Source organism: Thunnus maccoyii, chromosome 15 (assembly GCF_910596095.1).
Source record: "Thunnus maccoyii chromosome 15, fThuMac1.1, whole genome shotgun sequence".
Taxonomy (NCBI): Eukaryota; Metazoa; Chordata; class Actinopteri; order Scombriformes; family Scombridae; genus Thunnus; species Thunnus maccoyii.
Window position 1 is genome coordinate 30889942 of NC_056547.1, and position 21266 is coordinate 30911207.

The 21266-nt window shown below is 40.5% G+C and overlaps 3 protein-coding genes across 7 annotated transcripts in view; 2 read left to right on the top strand and 1 right to left on the bottom strand.

Annotated features, from left to right (window-relative positions):
* The window catches only part of abcf1 (ATP-binding cassette, sub-family F (GCN20), member 1), a 25794-nt gene extending 24664 nt beyond the window's left edge, over nt 1-1130 (top strand). For all 3 annotated transcript variants that reach the window (XM_042434511.1, XM_042434513.1, XM_042434512.1), the window contains one exon: nt 686-1130. In XM_042434511.1, the coding sequence (XP_042290445.1) occupies nt 686-852 (167 nt within the window). In that variant the 3' untranslated portion in view covers nt 853-1130. The remainder of the gene's footprint in view (nt 1-685) is intronic.
* mrps18b (mitochondrial ribosomal protein S18B) lies at nt 1124-7982 on the bottom strand. 2 transcript variants are annotated; one of them, XM_042434518.1, is made up of 8 exons: nt 7838-7982; nt 7485-7571; nt 5234-5402; nt 5061-5158; nt 4893-4961; nt 2396-2462; nt 2240-2299; nt 1124-1478 (listed from the first exon to the last, which is right to left on the bottom strand). In XM_042434518.1, the coding sequence occupies exons 2-8, from the start codon at nt 7563-7565 to the stop codon at nt 1258-1260; spliced, it is 765 nt and encodes a 254-aa protein (XP_042290452.1). In that variant the 5' UTR covers nt 7566-7571; nt 7838-7982; the 3' UTR covers nt 1124-1257. The 2 variants fall into 2 exon arrangements, with proteins under 2 accessions (XP_042290452.1, XP_042290451.1); XM_042434517.1 differs by having other exon boundaries at nt 7842-7981.
* Nucleotides 7983-8032: 50 nt separating this feature from the next.
* ppp1r10 (protein phosphatase 1, regulatory subunit 10) lies at nt 8033-19441 on the top strand. 2 transcript variants are annotated; one of them, XM_042434515.1, is made up of 19 exons: nt 8033-8119; nt 8292-8579; nt 11936-12044; nt 12154-12240; nt 12798-12933; nt 13023-13074; nt 13185-13274; nt 13378-13506; nt 13597-13702; nt 13833-13936; nt 14039-14166; nt 14680-14833; nt 15023-15166; nt 15273-15519; nt 15632-15707; nt 15816-16034; nt 16585-16708; nt 16819-17181; nt 18061-19441. In XM_042434515.1, the coding sequence occupies exons 3-19, from the start codon at nt 11938-11940 to the stop codon at nt 18219-18221; spliced, it is 2427 nt and encodes an 808-aa protein (XP_042290449.1). In that variant the 5' UTR covers nt 8033-8119; nt 8292-8579; nt 11936-11937; the 3' UTR covers nt 18222-19441. The 2 variants fall into 2 exon arrangements, with proteins under 2 accessions (XP_042290449.1, XP_042290450.1); XM_042434516.1 differs by having other exon boundaries at nt 14776-14833.
* Nucleotides 19442-21266: the final 1825 nt, after the last annotated feature.

Below are 21266 nucleotides of genomic sequence, written 5' to 3' on the forward strand. Positions count from 1 at the left end.
AGGCAGGTTATTTCTTTTTTAATGTACACATAAGGATCCTTTGAATTTGGTTCTTAAAGAATAGTGACCAAGATATAGTGAGTGGGAAATTTTATGTAATGGAAACACTGATTCTAAAGTCCCTTATAATTTTGACAGTTCTGTAGTGACATTTACTGTTAATGATCAGACAACATATTCTGGAAGCACATTTCCTCTAGAAAAACACATAAGTATAAATTAAAATTACTTGCATTAAGTTAAAATAATGACATACTAAGTGAAAATACTATATCAAAATTATGATACTACGTCACAATTTTGTAATAGTGAGTCAAAGCTGAGGTATATCAAATTGTTTTGACTCTCATAATTTTGACTTGGTATGCCATAAATGAGTTTCGCAAGTATTTTTATTTTTGTCATTCCCAACATTTAATTTATATATTTTTCTTTTTCTGGTAGAAACGAGCTTCCATAAACATATATATACCGATTTATTGGTAATAAGCTAAAATCAGATGAGATCAGGCCATTGATGCATTGATCAGGTTCTCAGTTGGATGTGAGTAAAAACTCTAGACAATGAGTGGATGGTGCAAGACTATGTTTGAATGATCAATTAATAAGATAAACCTGTCCAGCACATCTTTAAAACATCAGTGTATTGGTTGAGTAACAAACTGTCCCTTTTTCTGTCATCCAGCTGTGATCATAGTGAGTCATGATGCTCGGCTCATCACAGAGACTCAGTGCCAGATGTGGGTGGTGGAGGACTGTACTGTTAACCAGATTGACGGAGACTTCGACGACTACAAACGGGAAGTGCTGGAGGCCCTGGGAGAGACCATGGTCAACAAGGTCCACCCATGATCCCACAGAGCTGCTGTCAGGACACAAGGCTGTCCCTCTCAATCATATGCTACCCACACTCCACATGGACTGGTTAGCATGTCTCAACAACTAACATTGGATTTGTTGTTGCTTTTATTCTGGACTGTAACATCTGTAATGAGTTGGAGTTGGACAGATAATGTACTGGAGTGTTAATTCTACCATTCATTTCTATAAATAGAGAGAGATACAATGTCTTGAATAGTGGTCTGTGGTTACGATCCTAAAGCCAAACAATAAAATAAATCCATTTTTCATTTTGTTTCACTGTGCAGTCTTTATGTGCATGATTCAACATCATATAAACAGGTTTATATGATCTGATATACATGTTTAACAAATGTGTACAGTTATTCCATTAATGACATCACCATCACAGCATGATCAACAGGACTGAGTCTGTAGTCCCTTCTTCAGGTAAGCCTTGTACATCTTCTTGACTTTAGCCACTTCGTTCTGATCAGGTGATATCTCACTGTACCATTTATACCAGGTGTCACCAGAGGTTAAGGATGGGGGAGGTGGTGTGGACCCCACAGCATCATGGGAATTGGAGTAGTCTTCTACTGAGAATTCCACATATGGTATTTGAAAGGGAAGCAAGCCTGTAATGACAAGGTGTTAGTGATGCCTTGCTGGTTCTGTTTTCTAATAAAGAAAATCAATCTTCATCCCACATCTAATTAGAAGTCTTAATACGCTGAACAGAAATCATTACACTTTGGTGTTGGAAGATTTAACTGTCTGTAAAACCCACTTTGCTAACCTACGAACAAGAATATCAAGGCTGACTTTGAGTAGTGCACTCTATTGCCTAGAGCTGCAATGATTAATCGCCAACTGTAACTTATTGATTAATAGTTTTGAGTCCAACTTCTAAAATGTGAATATTTTCTGGTTTCTTTAGTCCTCTGACAGTAAACTGAATATCTTTTGGGCTGTGGACTGCTGGTTGGGACAAAATTGCTGTTTGATTCAATAGGGGTGTGCAAAACCAATGTAAAAACACTCAATGTGATAATCCTGAGATCAATCAGTAGTATCTTATTTGTAGATGTGGATTGTTAGTAACTTTAAGAAAATTGTCTGTTATTGTATGCAGCCTTAGCCCTGATATAATGTCTCAGTAACGTGGTTGGGCCGAAAGTCTAAACCCATTATGGGAATGCTTTAAAATAAATCATAGGGGGTTGTACGGGGGACATTAATTTACAGTACCTGTAAGTAAAATAATTATGTAAAAATAATAGTAATTTCTTTAGATCTTTGAAGTAATGTATATTTAAAATCAACAGGGTTCAAAAGAGAGAGACAACTACAAAATGGGGACCTCAAAGCACTTAATAAAACATTTTGTGTAACGTACCGTGGTCTCGTGCTGTGTCGATTGCCTCATTTAGTTTCTTCTGCTGTTTCATACACACACCTAGAAAAACCGTCAGAACATGACCCGCTTGGTACATATCAATACATGCACTCACTTTAATGACATGCTCAATGGCCGTGTGACATGGTGTCTTACCAGTTCTAGTGGGATCATACACCATTCCTGTGTGGGGACTGATGAACTGCTGCAACAATTTCACATTCTACAAGAGAAGACACATTTCAATTAAGAGAGAGAATGAAGCATGCAGCTAAACTGCAATCATATACATGTTACAGATCCCATCCAGACATGCTTCAAGACATTAAAATGCTTTGCTTGGAATAATTTGAGTTCACTGTGCCCTTTCCACAAAAAAAGTTCAGTTAACTAGTTCAAAATTCTCAAGGCATCTCCTCCCTCATGTCTACATCACACTTGTGTAATTTGCATATTGGACCACAGTCTGCTTCCAAACTAGCTGTGATGACACAAATCAGAGAAACTTTGCTCTTTCAGTAGATGAATGTGACAACAGACTGCACATACATCATTCTGCACAATGAAGCTCAAACATTCAAGTGAAGAAATATTAAAGCACATTTTGAGTGGAGGGGGACTTTAAGTATAACTGTGGTCTAATGCTAAATACATGTGCTAATGTAAGATATATATTGTATAATTGAGGGAATTATACAATAATGCCAGTGTTATGCAAGCAGGTAGCTCCCAGTCTGAAAAGCGAAGCCAACGCTGAAGTGCCTTAAACCTGCATTCTCTCTACTGGCCAGCAGGGGGCAACTCCACTGGCTGCAAAAAGAAGTCTGATTGTATGAAATCTGAGAAAAAGACCCTACTTCTCACTTGATTTATTACCTCAGTAAACACTTTCGTAATGAGTTTATGGTCTCGATCACTAGTTTCAAGTCTTCTTCAATGCATCATGGTGTTCATTTTAAATTATGGCCCTGTTTAAGAGTGAAATAGATGATAAAGCAGCGTATACTTTAGGGCGTGGCTATGTTGTGATTGACAAGTCGCTACCGCGGTGACAACATTGATTACGAAATGTAACCATGGTGTAACCCCACATTCACAGAGTATAGGTATAGCTGCTGCCATTTCACAGTGTGTTTTCAGTTCATTTAAGTTAATTCTAACATTTTGGTTGCCTAAAAAAGTTTTGTTCAGCATTTGGTTGTGGTAAAAGACCCTCTAAGGAGTCGGATGTTCAGTTTTTCTGGTGAGTACATTTTGTTTTAATGGTTTTAGGCCTGTTTTTCACTACCAGAAGTTATCATTAGCATGATCACTGTTAACCATAGATTGTAAATGCATCGTGCTAACCAAGCAAGCAGCTAGCGCTATGGTCAGCTCCACCCTCTCGTCCAAATATGGTCACTTCTGGCTCCAAAAATTTTAACATTGCGATGGTGAAATAAAAGATGGCGATGGTGAAATCACTAAACTCAAGGCTTCAAAACATGGATGTATTATAAGAACTGGATACCAGACTAAAAATGGCGCTCATTCAGTCCTATAAGAATTGCTCGGCTGGTACGCCAAAAACAATTTCCAAGTTTGCTTCCATGTTGTGTGGCCCACTGAAAATGCGCAGTAGTGTTTCCCCTGCTGGCCCTGCCTGAAAGTTCACGCTCTGCTCATAGACTTTACATTGTGGTGACGTCACAGATTTTTAAATCGCTTTTCTTGGCTCGAGGAGTTTCACAAATATAAAACCTCCATGGATCAAAGGTTCATAATAGAATGAGTCATAATTGACCTTGTTTGCAGTTCAAGGTGTCCTGTCAACAGTTTTACAGACGTCTCTTTTACAGCGGTGGTCTATGGGGAAAATGCTTTTTGGGCCACAGGGGGATTTTTTGCTGCAATACTGCAAGTGGCCACCAGGAAAAACTGGCTGCAAGGCTGAGCAGTGCACTATCCAGCTCTTATTATACATCCATGTTTCAAAACTGCAGCCCACAAACCAATGGGTGATGTCACAGTGACTACGTTCATATTTTTTACAGTCTATGGTATTATGTCATCATTTTGTCATCATAAACTTGCATATAGATGGTAAATGGACTGTACTTGCATAGCGATTTTCTAGTCTTCTGACCACTCAAAGCGCTTTTACACTAAGTGTCACATTCACACACACATTCATACGCTGAGTGGGTACAGTGGCTACCATGCAAGGTCCCAACCTGCCAATCAGGGGAAATCTTTTCATTCACACACATTCACACACTGATGGCACAGCCATCAGGAGCATTTTGGGGTTCAGTATCTTGCCCAAGGACACTTTGACATGCAGACTGGAGGAGCCAGGAATCGAACCGCCAATCTTCCGATTAGTGGACGACCCGCTATACCTCCTGAGCCATAGCCACCCCAATATATAGCTTTTAATTTTTACATTACTTTAAAGAACCGAGTTTGTCCATTAACCTACATAGTGAATATAGAGCATTTTTTTGCATAAATAGAAAGACTCATGGAGGGACATGTCTGTTAAATAAGCTGATACATTGCTTGCTAAGAAGTAAAAACCTCCAGTTTCCCAGATTCTTATAATAGAATATGACAATACCACTAAACTCTAATGTGTGGTAAGGCCATCACAGTGATTAAAATGATGACCCACCTGATGATGGACAATAACGTTTGGATCCCGACAAATTGGACATGGGTTTCCACATATCTTGTCTCCTCTCTAAAGAAACAGAAACAGTGTTGAGGTCAATCTAAATGACAGCTGTAATGCATGGAACTAGTGGAAGGTATCTGAAGTAACTAAAAAATAGATTATTACAATGCAGGTTTTGCGTGTCTTCTGTGGGGGAATGCCTCCTTTGTGGTTCCTCCTGTAGCCTGCCCACACTGGATTGGTTCCATACCTCTCAATGTACTCTGTCAGGGGAAAGGGATTTATTGGCAAAACCAAGTGTAGCTGCTAAAGACCAGACTTGTTTTCTTTTTACAAACCTTCACTCTCCAAGTAATCCCAGGGTCTGTCTTTGTAGCGAATGAGAGGTTCAGCAGCCCGAGCAGCATCCTCATCCTGGAGTGACACTGCCTGGCAGAGAGAGTGACGTGGAGGTGCAAATGCAGAGAGATCTGGACATGTTCTTGCAGGTAACCTGTGAAGACAGGACTGAAGATACAAAAGAAAAATCATCTCCCCACTGTCATGATGACATACCAAACACCCTCACAACAAACCATTTCACAGCAGACATTATTTGTCATAGCAGGAAAAGCACAGGTGGAACTGATAACATTAAATGTCCCCTCCACACATGTATGAGGACGTATAGAAACACTCTGCTTGGAACAATAATGTGTGTCTGATAGCACAAAATAAAACAGTATAATTACTGTGTTAAAATCTTTAAAGTCGCATTTTCTTCTTGTCCCTCATTAAAAAGTCCAGAATATATAAATATGCAAATATATTTAATTTCAAAAGTGTAACTGCTAGACACAAAATGTCTACTACTTCACTGTAAAGTCCATTCTCAGTGTGTGTGCACTGGAGGCTTCAGGTTTCCACATCACACTTGTGTAAATTACATACTGGACCACGATTGGCTCCAAAATAGTTGTGATGTCAAAAGTCATGCTTGTAGGCCTGCCCCTTAAAATTGTATTTTCAGTGAGCACAGAGAAACGTTCCATTCTCAGCAGGTGAGTGTGAAAACAGCCTTCTAGTGTCAAACTCTTCACATACACCATTCTGCACAGTGAAGCTCAAACAGCCGAAAGTAGGATTAAGACAGACGTATTTTTGAATGTAGGGGGACTTTAAAAATGTTCCATTCAAGTGTCCAAGGAAGCCACGGTGGTGCACTATAAAATCAGCCATTGTTACTGCGATTAATTACACCTGTGTTTTTGCTGTTCAGCATGTCAAAATTTGCCATCCAGTGGTGGAAAGTAAATAAATTTACTTAAGTACTGCAGTTAAGTTCACTTTTGAGGTACTTGTACTTTACTTGAGTATTTCCATGTGATGCTACTTTATACTTACACTCCACTACATTTCAGAGGGAAATATTGTACTTTTTACTCCACTACATTTATTTGACAGCTTTAGTTACTTTTCAGATGAAGATTTGACACAATGGATAATATAACAAGCTTTTAAAATACAACACATTGTTAAAAATAAAACCAGTGGTTTCTAACCTTTTTGGTGTAGCAGTGTGTAGTCGGGGTCATATTTCAGATGTATGAGTTGTTAACAGCTCCACCAAATAGTGATTTTTCCCTCTGAACTTCTCACATAGTTTCATTTCAATAAATGTTCAAATGATTCAGTATTTCCCCAAAAGACAGAGAAAAAACTGAAAACAGATTTGTGTATCAGAACTTTGTTTCTTCTTCTCTCCTCTCCCATTAATCATCTCATTAGCCCTCAGATTTATCTAGTGACCCTTTGGAGGGGCCCAACCCCTAGGTTGGGAACCACTGGACTAAATTAGCTCCACCTCCAACAGCTACAACAGTAACATGCTGCTTACACACTGATGCTCCTGTATTAAGAATCTAATGATGTTATATACTAATATATCAGTCAGAGGGACCAAACCACTACTTTTACTGCAATACTTCCTACATCAAGCTGATAATACTTATGTACTTTTACTCTTGTAGAACCCTTTATGCAGGACTTTTACTTGTAATGGTGTATTTTACATTGCTGTACTGGTACTTCTACATAAGTAAATGATATGAATATTTCTTCCACCACTCATGCTATCTGTGTGCACAATTAAAGAGGCTGCTTGGGTTAAATGTGATGGATGCATGAAGCCCAATGACTAACGTACATGTCTGCCATCCTCCATAAGAATGTGGTCGGTTTAAATTTGTCTTTCAAACATTGAAGCTAAATAACCTGTAAATTTGAAATATAGCGTTGAGTCGCATGACTTAAGACATTAAATTAGCATTAACACTGCTTAACATAGTATACGACCCTATTCTAATAGGTGATCATTAACATGAATGTTACGGGATGTAAGCCGAAACAAACAGCTCTTTGACCTAACTGAGCCATATTATATATTATGATGAAAGAGTGTTATTGCTGTTAAATTAACTGGTAACTTTACAGCAACCTGGCAGCGTCCAGCATTTCTTGACAACATGTAAAAATATTCGAACCAGGCGATCGCAAATATGTCAATCGGATGATAGGCATGTATAACAAGAAGAAAATTCAATATTATACCTGATATTGTCGTATTGGATGTAAAATTGATGGCGACAGACGGCACAGGACCCTCACGATGCCTTGCAATGAGGTAGCCATTTTTGTCTGTCGAGTGGGGTTGAAGGTGAAAGGTGAGAGATCAAGCGAGATTTATCAGGCATTCAATTTTATATTGACATGCAACCATTGATAAATCTATTATACTGACTATAAAACCACATCCTGTCATTTTTATTTTCGTTTGTTGGCTATAAAAGATTGATTGTATGTATCGTTCTCTCTAACTAGCGCATGTGACTACCACTCTGAGAGGCAAACCAGTCGCCATCTTGAAGAAATATTATTAATTAAATTTATATATCAAAGAATACCTACAGTCCTGCTAAACTAACAAAATTTGATGGTGTTCTTTAGTATCTCTCGCATAATACAAAAGCCTGGTCGTTTTAAGGTGAATTTAGGGAGCAATTCGACACAACAGTTCCCAAAATGTAGCCTACGCCATTACGCCCTTGACCGACAGTGAAGGTCGATTATCCACCATTTTGTTTAAGCGAAAAACAAGAAAAAACGCTGCCTGTGACGTAAAAATCGTCACGTAGTATAAAAGCTAAGTCCGTCCTCTTCGAGCTCATTCCTGGATTTAGTCAAAGGTAAGTGAAGTCAGAAAAATAACGGGGCTTGTTTTCAACATTTTATTTGTCTTTAAGGCGAAGTCACTACTGAATGTTTTATAAAGCAACAAAGGACTTTGAAGTAGACGGAGAACGACGAAGTTTGTGAGAGAATTGAAATTAAATGTGTGTTTTCTTATGTGTTTTTCAGGTATGAATTTGCTTTGCCGAAGACTGAACCGTCGAGGACTTTGAACAACTCTACTCAAATTCATATTTTTTTCTTCAAGTAATGGACATTTGATTACTATTTTTGCCTCCAGTTTGTTCCTGAAGGAAAGGCTAGCCTTTAGCTACCACAGCCCCACCCATAAGAAGTTTTTCAGTTGATATTAAAACCATGAAGGTTGACGATATAAAATTAATGAAATAAGAGATATAAGTGCCTGAAAAGCACACTATAAAATACCCGAGACGCTGAGGACCTATATTATCAATAGTAAGTTGATTTTGGAGTTAAATTGAACAGTGATTCATCAAATGAAAATAGCCGTAGATAATAGGCTAGCTAGCGGTAGCTGGCTAGCAGGCACCGTAAGTTAGCTTTGTTCTTGGCAAACAATTTGAATATAGACAATGCTTTAGTATGAGCTCACACAGGAAAGTGGACGGAGACAGAAGGCTCCGTTTCTTTGTGTGTGAGACTGAATTGACGAATTGTACAAATAAAACTAAATATAGCCAGTAAATTCGTAAAATAACCATAAGCAATCTATTCATAAAGATTGCCGTAGTCATAGAAAGCAAAGAGCAGCTCATGAAGTCGGACTTTTTGCCTGCCAACTTGTTTTGTAGGGGCTCCTCCACGGAACGAATAGGTTATCCAATGCAATCTATACATAAAGATTGCGTTAGTTTGAAGACTGTGGACATATTTTATGAAGCACTGTGTGTGTGTGTGTTGAAATATCGATAATGATAGCGCAGGGACTTCCCGAATGCCCGCATCATGTACTCGGCAATCTGTGGATAAAGATTGCAGGATGACTCAAGCGAAGTGGTCTTTCGAAGTACAAACAGTCGGGATTGACAAAAAATGGTGGACTGGTGTGCTTTTCGTCCTCGGACAGCTCCAGGGGCTAGCCGTTCTCTCCTCGGAGCGACATTTGGAAGTTTTTACAAACCTGAAATGCAGAACAAAGTACAGATTGAGCTCCATTGCATTGTCTGATTGCCAATTGCGAATGGGATGCTAGATATCTGGTGCTCGTCGTTTTGTTTTTCTACCAAACAGCCCGGTCTTTGCTATGAGAGCCATTGTTGTTTGTTCAGGGACTGATATGGCGTCGTCGAAGTGGTTAACAGAGGGAGGGATTAGCAGTCAGCCTCCAGCTCCCTCCCCTTTTATCAAGCAGCTTAGCCGCAGGAGCAGGCCTGTTCTCCGCTGTGACAGATGTCAGGTTAAGCACAAGCCTTTTTATAGGCTGCATGAACTGCCCTTATATAACCGAGGGCGTTTTACACTGTTATTTGATTCATTTTGATTCTCCTTGGTGTATATGCAGCGTTGACTTGCTCATAGTCATGGCTGAAGTTGCAACTGTTATAAAAACTGTAGTAAATAACGTTTTTTTTAGGATTAGTCAGTGAGTGCTGTAGATATCGTGTTTCTATAATGTACTAGTGATATAACCTATGTAATAACACAAAAGTATGACTATTCACAAATAATGTTCTTCACTCCCACCGAGCCAGGAACCAGGGCCATGTTTAAAACTGATTTTGTGTACATGTGTAACAATTGTGACATTTACAGGCATTGGGTTATTTGCAGTGTTGTGGAGGTCTGAGACTATATAAAACTTCTACTACAACAGTTTCACGGGTAAGACCTAACTGATTCCTCACATCATGACATTTTCAATGAACTGATATCAACCAGTTGCAAGTTTTGTACGTGGATTGACAAATCGGTACTAAAACAGTTAATCATAAAATGCGTAAACGCGGAGAAACAAGTGCATGCTTGTCAGGCTCAATCCAATCAGCCACTATCATGAGACATGTGGAGGTTATTCATAAGACCTTTTGACATGATAATTGATCTAATTGTAGAAAGTGAAGATGGTCATACGGGCCAACAGTCTTGGTCTTGGCTGTCTTTATTTGGATCACATTGGACATATCCAAGACTTTCTGAAATGATGCCAAAAATCCACCACCTTTCAGTACAATTTTGTGTTATAGTGTTTGTTGTGTGACAGTTGAGACCATTGTCACCTGATGTAGCACTAACAATTGTATTTATTTGTAATTCATGTCTCTATTGTGTAACTCCTCATACAGCACAGTGTGTGTGAACATAAATTAACCTGTAGGTGGCAGTAAGTGGCCTTGTACCCTCTGGCTGGAACAGATGACAGTGATGTCATTAACACCACAGTAGTCCAGTATAGATAACCTTCAGTCTGATAACCACATTTTAGAATGTAAGATAGGACACGGATGATTATTTAACAAAAGTTACAGTTTTCAAGCATTTCATTCTTCATACAGTTTCCTTCAATCACGTTTAATTTGTACATTCATATTTTCACCAGATTCCATATTGATGAGTGAAATAGGTTTTTACAAGTAGGTTTTTTTCCCCACATTCTCCTTGTTTGAATTGCATTGTTGCATAAATGTGTGTGATTGTGATAGAGATATGCTATTAAAAAGTTGATAAATCATAATCAGTAACTTTTCTTTCAAATATCAATCTTTTGCTATTTTTATTTTAACAAAACTTTGATCTTCACTTTTGTGCTTGATACATAGATATGACATACATGGAAAAGTAAGTAGTTATGGATATAAAATGCATATTAATAGTAAAAGGTAATACCCAGGTAAAGAGAGGTTTTTTATTTCTGGTATTTTGAAACAAATAGTTAAATAGGAAAAAGATAAGTTCATTAAATTAAAAAAGCTCATAAGTAAATTTTATAAGCACCAATTTTTATATTTACACTGCTGCATCCTCATTAATCATAGCTTGAACTGGAATAGAAAACGTTGCCTCACACACAGAAGTATATATCCTGTCAGGCTGAATGTCCTGCCCTGCAAGTCCCAGAGAGGAGAAACTCTGGAACTATGGAATATGTTTCTGTGTCCTGCCCTTGTCCCTACTGAACCGGTGTCGAGTTGGCCACATGAAACACTCCACTAACATCTCAAGTATGAGGCAACACACTGACGCTGTTGTGCACTTTGGATGTTTGACTGCTAGAGCGACAGAGTGTTGTGTGGATGGAAGAAAACACTGCTGTCTGTACCCTTAGGGATTTATATACCATCATCATGTCAGTCAGATTATTTATTTAGATAATTCTCTCTTGGCATAATATTCAAACCATTTACTGGACAGCCTGCCCCTGAATCTCTACTAGAAAGTTGCTGTAATGTGGTATTGTTTGGCCTCTTGACAAATATGCTTCTGCTCTAACGCTCTGAGGTGTTGATTAGACCTTGCTGGCTGGATCATGTTTTCCGTTTTCCTGATTTGGGTGTTGTGCACCAGCTTTTTGAACTTTGGTGTTGAAGGAATATCCTTTGTACATCCTTTGTACCTTTTTTGGAAGGAGGGGTTAACAAAATGGGTTATGGTTGTTTGGTCCTAAACCTGAAAGATAGTTTGGGTGGAATTCTGTACCGTGGAGCCCCCTTTTTTATTTGGCAGGCAAATGGTCCTCACTAAACAGCACATTAAAATATTTTACCAAAGGCAGAAGATAGCCATCATCACCAGAAAATGTAATACACCTGTGTCCTGTTAGCATGTGCATTAACTGTTTGAGGTGATCATTTCAGATATGGCAGGGGGACCTGTGGACCCCAGAGAGATTTTGAAGGGAGTGGAGGCTCTCTTAGGGAAGGATGGAGAGCTCCGCAGCCTGGAGGGAGTCCCAAAGGTGTTCAGGTGAGGAGCTGGAACTAGGCATGACACATTTCTGATCCTTAACTGTTTAATTATATAATCACTCTTACAGTAGGTGATATCTTTACACCTTTGCTCTTTTTCAACACAGCCTGATGAAAGCTTCTACCAAGATGGTCAGTAGATGTATGTACCTGAACATCCTATTGCAAACAAAATCCCACGACGTTCTTAACAGGTAGGCCTCACTTACTGTGTATAAGTCCTTTAGTTTCCTATAGTATAATAATACAACTTTTGTTGTTTTATTTTTTCATTTCATCCTGATAAATTGATTAATCAAAACTTACCCAGCTCCTTGTTCCAGCTCCTTATTCCTATGAAAAGATGCAAACCAACAACAAAATTGTCTGCTAACAAGTATTGTGTGTGTATCCAAAGCCTGACATATCATATTCCTCTGTGCTGTAAAACTCCACTGTTGTCCAAAAATCATTAAAAACACATCAAATGCACTATTTCCTTCTGCTTGAGTAACACTTGTTACTCAAGCAAATGACTGACCCTTTTTAAAAAGGAAACTATGTATTTGTGAGGCTTGCCCAAGACAGGGCAGGGAATTTTTATTTTGATCTTATCTAATAATACCACCAATCTTATCATAAAAGATGAATAAATCTAATAAATATTATCATGTTTTAATGTTTTGTTGATCTGTTAATATAATCAGTGAGCATCTCAATCCTTTGCAGACTTGCTTTATTCTAAATCAATTGTCCCCCTTCCTTCATCCAGGTTTATCAGAGTTGGTGGCTACAGGCTGCTCAACTCCTGGCTCACCTACTCCAAAACCACCAACAACAGCCCTCTGCTGCAGCTCATCCTGCTCACACTGCAGAAGCTGCCTCTCAAAGTGGACCACCTTAAACAGGTACTGACTCAGTTTATTCACCAGCACACATCTCCACTACACTGCACTTTACAGTAACTGTAGTATTTACCTGCTGTTTCTCTTTTCAGAACAACACAGCCAAGCTGGTAAAGCAGCTGAGCAAGAGTGCAGAGACTGAAGGTCAGTTTATAGCATAGTCTGTCATATATTGTGGTATTATTATGGCCATACAGGCTATGAACTATACTGTATATCAAAGCAGTGTGGAATTTTTCGTCTTTTATTTTTAGATTTGAGAAAGTTGGCATCAGTGCTTGTAGATGGCTGGATGGCAACAATCCGTTCCCAGAGTGTATCGAGCATTGGCAACTCTCCTGCTGGTAAAGATGGATCATTTTACTTTAAAAAATGTCCTGTTCTTGTTTCACAGCAGCTTCTTCTCGCAACAGTCTGTATGTGTTTTAAACTGTATTTATGTTGTAGATAAGAAAAAGAAAAAAGAAGAGAGCAAGGTCCCGCTGCGAGATGTGAAGGAGAAGAGTGGAGAGGAAGAGAAGAAGAAGGAGAAACCGAAAGCTCATGCACCCAGCCATGCAAAGATTCGCTCCATAGGTAAACTTAACCTGATGAGATGGACTTGGCTCTGAATGTTAGATTTTAAAAAGTTCTTTATTATAAATCAATATGTTTTGTATTGTGTAGGATTAGAGATGGACACTCCCAACCCCGCCCCTGCTAAGAAGACCCCCACCGCCCCACAGCTGGGCGACAAGTACAACATCAAGCCTCCAGTCCTCAAGAGGCCAAGGTACTGCACCAGTTTCTCTGTGAGCACAGTACCATCATGTGGTGTAGGCGTGCACCTGGCTTACTGCTGCCCTCAGCTGCTTGATGATAGTACCTACATGTTCCATTTTATGCTTATTTTCCCCCTGCAGCTCTGGTCCATTTGATGTTCCTCCTCAGGAGAAGAAGTACAAACCTCTAAATACCCCCTCCAACTCTGCCAAAGAGATCAAAGTCAAGATCATTCCAGCACAACGTAAGTGTAAACAAACATATGAAGATCAAATTGTATCTGTTAATAAGATGATGGTGATGTAGCAGCTGTGGTGTTCACTGCTCTCTTGTGTCATCACTGCAGCAATGGAGTGCACAGGCTTCCTAGATGCTCTGAACTCTGCTCCAGTGCCCGGGATCAAAATCAAGAAGAAGAAGCCCGGTACCAGTAGCCCTGCTAGCACCAAGGCTGTCTCCCCAACATCTAACAAGGTAGCAATTGTGATGCTGTGTTCAGCCTAGTATCAGCATATATTCGCTGATTATCACACCAAAACATCCTCAGAATATTTTCACATAAAGAATCATTCTCCATTGTCTGTAGTTTGACAAAAGACAGTCTTAGATAAAGTTTCACTTACTAGATAAATGTTCACTTACCAGCTTTTTCCGGGGTTTTTGTTTTCTCATTGAACATTTAAGCAAAGGATGCAAACTGAGAGTTAACTGCATATGCCGCTCACTGTGAAATGCAGTTGAAATAAGTTCTGGTCTTAGAAACTTCACTTGAGCATGATGGACTTTGTGGTCCTTGTAGTAATTTCCCTTGGTATAAATATCAGTTGCAAATATGTGAAGGAACAGCTGAATCTGAGCATTAGTCCATCTCCTCTTACAAGGCTTTGAAATATGTAGGAACAGCTTTATTTCAGAAGTCAACAGCTTTTCTCTTTTATAATAAAATATAATCAGACCTCTCACTCTGCCTTCATTTTCTGTCCTCAGGTGAGTCCATTTGACAGCAAACCATCTGCATATTCATCTTCTGCTAAACCGTCATCTCCTGAAACTGCTGCCTCCGCCACTCCTGATGAAAACCAGGAGCCAGAGCAGCCCGGAACCCCTGTTCCCTCTGAGGACCCAGAGGCCTCTGATAATGGTGAGGTCCTCCCTAAGTCACCTGAATAGCTCCTGATGATGATGATAATAGAGTTAAATGAAGGGAACTTGTATCAAGCTGAATATACTTTCTGTCTTCTTTGAAATTATACTCCCTTTTCTCAGTTGCATTGGAAATGAGACCGTTCTTCTAATATATTTTTTCCTCATTCTCTCTTGATATTTGTAGGTGAGAAGCCTAATGCTCTGGCAGAACCACGTGGAGAAGAAGAAAGCTTAACCAAAAAGGGCAAGAAGAAGAAGGCTGTTCACTGGGCTGAGGAGGAGCAGCTCAAACACTACTTCTACTTTGATTTGGATGAGACAGAGAGAGGTGAGGAATACCCCACATGCCCAAGTAGGATGTTTACTCTTCTAAGACACCAATGTTTCTGTAAAAAGTATCAGTTATTAATGACATAACTAATCTTCACTCACAGTCAACGTCAACAAGATCAAGGACTTTGGTGAGGCTGCCAAACGGGAGCTGATGATGGACAGGCAGACATTTGAGATGGCCCGTCGGCTCTCCCACGACACTATGGAAGAGAGGGTTCCTTGGACACCCCCGAGGCCCCTGACGTTAACTGGCTGCCTGGTTGCCTCCGGGTCCAACAGCACAGAGAAACTTACCCAGAGGGACCGCGAGATGGGTATCTTGCAGGAGATCTTCCTCAGTAAAGAGAGGTAGGACAAGTGAAAACAGTTCATAAGAAATCAGAATCTTTGACCTTCCTGCAGTAGGGAGGATATGGGATATGATGCGTGCTGATAGTTTCTCATCTATTCTTCTCACTAGTGTGCCTGACAGTCCACATGAACCAGATCCAGAGCCTTATGAACCGATGCCTCCCCGTCTCATCCCTCTTGATGAGGTTAGTACATGCCACACACACCACACACTCTGTTCCTCATGTCTCTCTCCCTATGCATGCGTGTGTAATACATTGCGTCATTAACGCTGTGTCTGGTCTCCCATGCAGGACTCATCCATGATGGATGACGGCTACGTTGAACCCATGGACACCACATCCCAGCAGGGCTCTGCCATGGGCCAGAACGAGGGCTCCAAGCTGCCGCCCGTCCTGGCCAACCTCATGGGCAACCTGAGCAACACCTCCCGCAGTCCCCAAGCCACAAACACTGTCAACAACCCTGTGGCCCCCACTGTCAACGTACAAGAGCTGCTCTCCTCCATCATGGTAAACACATGATTGCATACTCAGAGAGAGGACTGCATTTATATAGTGCCTTTCTAGTCTTCCGACCACTCAAAGTGCTTTACATTACATGCCACATTCACCCATTTACACACACATTCATACACTGATGGCAGGGGCTACCATGCAAGGTGCTAACCTGCTCAACAGGAGGATCTAATCATTCACACACATGCCAATGACACAGCCATCGGGAGCAATTTTGGGTTCAGTATCCTGCCCAAGGACACTTTGACATGCAGACTGGAGGAGTCAGGGATTGAACTGCCGATCTTCCGATCAGTGGACAACCCGCCCTACTTTTTGATCTACAGCCGCCCCAAGGTCAATTCTGTTTTTGGATTTTACAACAACATTCAGAAGGAGAAATGTAGTTTTTTTTTACATTCTGGACCCTGATTCACTTAATTTCAACTTGCTTATCAAAGTGCACTCAATTCATATTTCTTTCATGAGTAAAATAAGTCTTGGATTAAAAAAACTGTGCATTTGTGGTTTTACTGTATTGCTAATGACAGCTGTCTGTCTTCAGGGTGCTTCTGGTAACCAGTCTACTGAAGACCTAATCAAGCAGCCCGACTTCTCAGACAAGATCAAACAGCTGCTGGGCTCACTGCAACAGACCCAGAACCAGAACCAAGTTGGACCACCACCAGGTAAACTCAACTTATCTGTCACTGTTATAAAGCTGGATATGTTCTCCTTTCACAGCATGATGTCCACCTGCTTTGGTCCTCCCATCACTCATTAGTTCATTTGTGTCCAGTCAACCAGGGCTTGCTGGGCCACGGTCCAGGGATGAACAACATGAACAACATGAACATGCACATGCAGATGCCCATGAACGGCGGCTACCCGCCTGGCGGTCCCCGCTTCAACCATCCCCCTCCCCCTCACAATCATGGACCGCCCTTCAGTGCCGGTGGAGGCCCGCGCATGATGGGGCCGCCGCCAGGCCAGGGCCGTGGAGACAACGGCAACTACTGGGGAGAGGACTCCATGAGAGGAGGGCCCCACAGAGGAGGGCACTTCCATCGAGGAGGTCGGGGCAGAGGAGGAGGAGGAGGAGGAGACCCAGGCTTCAGGGGCCGAGGTCGAGGAGGTCCCAGAGGAGGACACAACATGAACGGTATTTAATGGTTGAGTCTCAAATAATAGCTTTGGTCAGCAAGAACAAACTAACAACAGCTTACATGATACATTCAGTATGATGATTCTTTCCACAGTAGAGTCATATTATGCTCACCCTCTGCTGACAACACTAACACAAATGCTCCAGCCTCAGAGTTCATTTCACTTTACAAACCACAACTCAAGGTCCCTTTACTCACTGCTTTTGGAGCTTTTGACCAATGATGATGAGAACTGTATGATTCGATCAAAATCTCCAGAACAAACAAGTAAGTGGACCTTGAGTTGAGATATTACTGCCAACAGAAGTACTCCCAATAACTTAAACTCCTCTGCAATGTTTTTACGTTCCCATTAGTGAAACTCAACACATCCTGCAGATGTTTCAAATTAATGGCCTACCAAGATAAATGGGTAGAAAGAGATGGGTAGATAACTCTGTACAGCAAAGTTCAGGATTGTTCCTAGAGCCACTGGAAGGCTTTTAATGTGAAACATCTGGGTAGGAAGTGTTGAGTTTCATCAACAGAAGCTTAACAGAGATTTAACTGCTAATCAGAACCAACTGGTAAAGATCAAGTGAACTATATCAATATTCTTGTTAAAAGAGAAAGTGTTGTCAGCAGAGTGGTGACCATGATGACATGACTCTGTTGTTGTACTGATGGAGTGCTGTGAAAATTATCATTATACTGATACTAATATAAAAGACAAAGACAAATGTAAAACATTAACAGCAAATTAAGTTTGAATTAAGAATGAATGGTATACAGAGTAGATCATGTACAGATGTACAGTGTGGGTCCTTATTGGAGACTGGGTGTATGTGTATGTGTGTGTGGTATGATTGTAATACTGGTATGTTTTCTGTTGTCAGACATGTCCAAGAGGCCTGTGTGTCGCCACTTCATGATGAAGGGAAGCTGCAGATATGAGAGCAACTGTGCTTTCTATCACCCCGGCGTAAACGGACCACCACTGCCCCCCAACCACCCCGCTAACAACCAACATAACCAGCACCCACAGCATGGACACTGAGTGACACCTAGGAACAACTGTGTGAACTGCTGGCTTCTGGAAGAGCCATTTCCTGTGATCAAACCACTGCAGAGTGTTGGGACTGCTGGTAAAGACATATAGGATGAGCAGGAAGTTCTATCCTCCACTGTAAAGTGTCTGCAGTCATTCTGCTTGAGACTGACCCACAGCAGTGAGCTCTGCGTCACCTGAGACACAGAACAAGAGGAAGAGAGGTGCTGTGAGATGATCACTGATGGGACTGACTGTTTTTATTGTGATCATTTTTAGTAGTGCAACTGAATCAAAGCACCACATTTTCCCACTATGTCAATAGTTGCTGCAACTATAGCTGCCTATCTGCCCCGTCACTTTCCACACTATTAACACGGCTGACCAAATGGAAGCTTCCTACTCAGCAGAAGGCTTTCCACAGAATTCCCTTCTCATCGTGGCTGTTGTACTTACATCTGTGATATTGTTTTCATATTCCCTTTAGTTTTGTTAATCCATCAGTCAGGTTTTTAGTGCCATGTCTTTCCCCTCGACATGATTCTTAAATGAGAGACAGAAATTTAGGAAGCACTTAGGCCACAGCAATGATTTATTAAAACTGAGCCTGAACAAGAACTAGATAGTATTTAAACTACTTAATTTCCTCCCAGTCGCCCCCAAAACAAAATGACCTGAGGAAGGCCTTGCTTTTTTCTTTGCATACAGCAGCAGGCACTGAATGTGAAGAGATTGTGAAGAAGCAACAACAGCAGTGTGTGTTATCACACATTGTGGCTCAGCAGCTCCCAGTCAGCTTGAAGTGTGTGTGTGTGTGTGTGTGTGTGTGTGCGTGCGTGCGTGCGTGTGTGTGTGTGCGTGTGGCATGACAATCATGAGTGTCAATGTGCTGTTGTGTCAGAAGAGCAAAGAGATCTACCTGATCTCAGAGCTGCTGTCTGTGTATCCAGAAGGGTCGTCAGTGTTTAAGAGTCAGGTGAATGCTGAAGCGCTCTGTGGGTTAGATATATCCAGTGTTTTCTGTGAAAACAATGACCTTTGTGTCTCTTGTGGGACTGTAAGAATGTAATGTTTTTTGTTGCTCCCTCCATGTTTTTTTTAATTTGATACAATGTTGAGAACGGTGTTTCTTTTTAAGACAGGTTCAGTTTTTTGTCCGTATGAAATGTTTTTTCAGTTGAGTTCTTTTGTACACAGTGTATTGAATAAATGTCAGAATATGAATGTTTTATGAGTGTTTTATTTGAAAGTGGGACAACAAGCAGCTTGGATGAAATGGAAACATTCTGCAAGAATAATTACAAGGAATTGGACACAATACAAACACCTGCACATGTTCAATTCAATGCATACATTAGAAGACGGGTAAAGTCTGTCTCTATACAATTAAACAATTATTTATGTTGTTCACTGGGGTAAAGCAACATAATAAAATTAACTAGAAAATTCTGCAATTTCTAAAAAAAACTGTGAGAGCTGCAAGCTGCTGCCACTGCTGCTGGAAGCTGCTGCCAGTTGCTGCTACTGACTCTGCCACCACCAGTTTCTGCTTGAGCAGCAATTTTTTCAAATTTTGTTGCACCACCTACAGGTGAAATTGTATTAAATACTACAGACTTGTTCAGCATCCCCATTTGAACAACTTTGCTGAATTTGTTACCATGGAATATTACATTTAAGAGCTATCACATTTATGAAGTAGTATGGTTGTTTTTTCCTTAATGACCACAAGGTGGGGCTATTGGTGTCATGGTTCACTATGTTAGAGATTCTCACGGAGAACCTATGCACTAAGTTATTTCATTAAAGACAACAGAATTGCAGAAATACCAATTTATAATGCTACTTTAGCACCCCCTGTGGGCAGAATTGTATGAGATGTTACACACTTGTGCAATGTGGCGTTATGTGCAGCATTCCCAAATTTTGTCACAATCCAATTCAGTATTTAAGAGTTATGGCCCGTTAAGTGCATCAGGCCACGCCTTCAAATGTTTGGTAATCAATTACAGACAAACGGTAAGTGACAGAAAATGATCACATTGTCATGCCATTCATTTTCTAATAAAAGCTGAGTACTGGGGTATTTTCCAATCAAAGATTTTTAGTGTAGAAATATTAAGTTGTATGAAATTAAATCAGATGTGAAAAATAGGCTGTTCAAAAATTTGGGCACCACCCTTGTCATTGTGTTGATTTGAACACCTGTAACTACTTAGAACTGATTAATTGGAACACAAAATTGGTTTGGTGAGATCATTAAGCCTTGAACTTCATAGCCAGGTGCATCAAATCATGAGAAAATGTATTTAAGGTGGCCAATTGCAAGTTGTTCTTCTCTTTGACTCTCCTCTGAAGAGTGGCAACATGGGGGCCTCAAAACAACTCTCAAATGACCTGAAAACAAAGATTGTCAACATCATGGTTTAGGGGAAGACTACAAAAGGCTATCTCAGAGATTTCAGCTGTCAGTTTCCACTGTGAGGAACATAGTGAGGAAATGGAAGACCACAGGCATGGTTCTTGTTAAGGCCAGAAGTGGCAGGCCAAGAAAAATATCAGAGAAGCAAGGGAGAAGGATGGTGAGAATGGTCAAAGACAACCCACAGACCACCTCCAAAGACCTACAACATCATCTTGCTGCAGATGGTGTCAATGTGCATCGTTCAACAATTCAGTGCACATACACAGGGAGAAGCTGTATGGGAGAGTGATGCGGAAGAAGCCTTTTCTGCATACACGCCACAAACAGAGTTGCTTGAGGTATGCAAAAGCGCATTTGGACAAGCCAGCTTCATTTTGGAATAAGGTCCTGTGGATTGATAAAACAAAGCTTAAGCTATTCGGTCATAACAAGGATCGTTATGCATAGTGGCGAAAGAACACAGCATTCCAAGAAAAACACTTGCTACCGACAGTAAAATTTAGTGGTGGTTCCATCATGCTGTGGGGCTATGTGGCCAGTGTCGGGAATCTTGTTTAAGTTGAGGGTTGCATAGATTCCACTCAATATCAGCAGATTCTTGAGAATAATGTTCAAGAGTCAGTCACAAA

Excerpts from the sequence above, each read along its gene's own strand:
- mrps18b (XM_042434518.1), bottom strand. The coding sequence starts at position 7,565 with ATGGCTACCTCATTGCAAGGCATCGTGAGGGTCCTGTGCCGTCTGTCG. Across the intron at positions 5,403-7,484 it reads ATCCAATACGACAATATCAG|TCCTGTCTTCACAGGTTACC; the intron begins GTATAATATTGA and ends TTGTATCTTCAG. Across the intron at positions 2,463-4,892 it reads ACGTTATTGTCCATCATCAG|AATGTGAAATTGTTGCAGCA; the intron begins GTGGGTCATCAT and ends CTTCTCTTGTAG.
- ppp1r10 (XM_042434515.1), top strand. The coding sequence starts at position 11,938 with ATGGCAGGGGGACCTGTGGACCCCAGAGAGATTTTGAAGGGAGTGGAG. Across the intron at positions 12,934-13,022 it reads AAGTGGACCACCTTAAACAG|AACAACACAGCCAAGCTGGT; the intron begins GTACTGACTCAG and ends TTCTCTTTTCAG. Across the intron at positions 13,703-13,832 it reads CCAGTCCTCAAGAGGCCAAG|CTCTGGTCCATTTGATGTTC; the intron begins GTACTGCACCAG and ends TTCCCCCTGCAG.